The sequence below is a fragment of the Neurospora tetrasperma genome (assembly GCF_000213175.1).
Source record: "Neurospora tetrasperma FGSC 2508 unplaced genomic scaffold NEUTE1scaffold_6, whole genome shotgun sequence".
NCBI classification, from domain to species: domain Eukaryota; kingdom Fungi; phylum Ascomycota; class Sordariomycetes; order Sordariales; family Sordariaceae; genus Neurospora; species Neurospora tetrasperma.
Genome location: NW_009799104.1, coordinates 2,652,268 through 2,653,253, shown reverse-complemented (window position 1 = coordinate 2,653,253; position 986 = coordinate 2,652,268). Strand labels below are relative to the sequence as shown.

At 53.4% G+C, this 986-nt stretch overlaps 1 protein-coding gene across 1 annotated transcript; it reads right to left on the bottom strand.

Moving 5' to 3' along the window:
* Window positions 1-204: 204 nt before the first annotated feature.
* On the bottom strand, window positions 205-654 carry NEUTE1DRAFT_140931 (uncharacterized protein; the record flags this gene model as incomplete). The annotated part of the gene is made up of 2 exons (XM_009856278.1): window positions 205-341; window positions 402-654. The coding sequence occupies 2 exons, from the start codon at window positions 652-654 to the stop codon at window positions 205-207; spliced, it is 390 nt and encodes a 129-aa protein (XP_009854580.1).
* Between the last annotated feature and the right edge of the window lie 332 nt (window positions 655-986).

The window sequence follows — 986 nt, the reverse complement described above, 5'->3', positions numbered from 1 at the left end:
CTTTTTTTTTTTTGGGCGTAATTTCTTGTAATGCAATGACCGGACGAATGGGAAAGCTGTTGTTTGGATAGGAGATTTTGATATACATGCATATACAGCCTTTTGGGAGGCTATAGCAAGCTGATGCGGTTGGGCGACACCTGCATAGTAATGTATACCTGCTCATGGTTTATGCCCACAGCCTCCATCCCGGTTCCTCCGCGTCTACCCCGACCTCTCAGGCACCGAGGCGAGGACGGGGAGGACGGCGGGACAGCGGGGCTGAGAGTACGGGGAGTACGGGGAGTACGGGGATGATACGGAGACGGGGACGGAAGGGGGCACATGGGGGAGGTAGCATCCTGGGTGTGGTGGTTCATATGGTTTCGAAGGCAGCAAGGTTCAGGAAAGGGATGACGGACGCAGGGGACGTGTAAGAGCAGACAGTCGGTGGGCGGTGGACGTGAGCGTGGACGGTGGACGCAAACAATAGCCGACGAGGAGAGGAGGAATACGGGTGGAGGCGCGCACAGCTACTTGGTGCTCGCGATTAGACCGCAGCGCGAGAGGACCGTCAAGACACTTGAATTCTATTTTTTTCGTCTGTTCGTCTCCTGGTCGCCTTTTCAAAGAAACAGGGTTGTTGTTCCTCCAATCGCAAGCGCATTGGCGCATGGTGCATGCATGGTAAGGACTCCCATCTCTGCGATGCAGTTTCTGCCCGAGTTTGGAGAAGACCGGTATCCACCCAATATCGCTGCCAGCGATCTCACTAGTAAAGTAAAAGTAGTACTGTGTGGATTTTATATTGGGCCCCATCCTTCCGAGACTGGACCTCCTTCATCTATCTGGTGAACCTATCAACCTGTCTACGCTACCCGACACTACCGCCTCTGTACGCCGTACACTACACTAAGGGCGTTGGCGGCCGTCTTTACTATGTAGGTATGTACAATACGCTAGAAGTCGACCGGAATAGGTAGGTAGTGTACACGTGCAGTGCAATA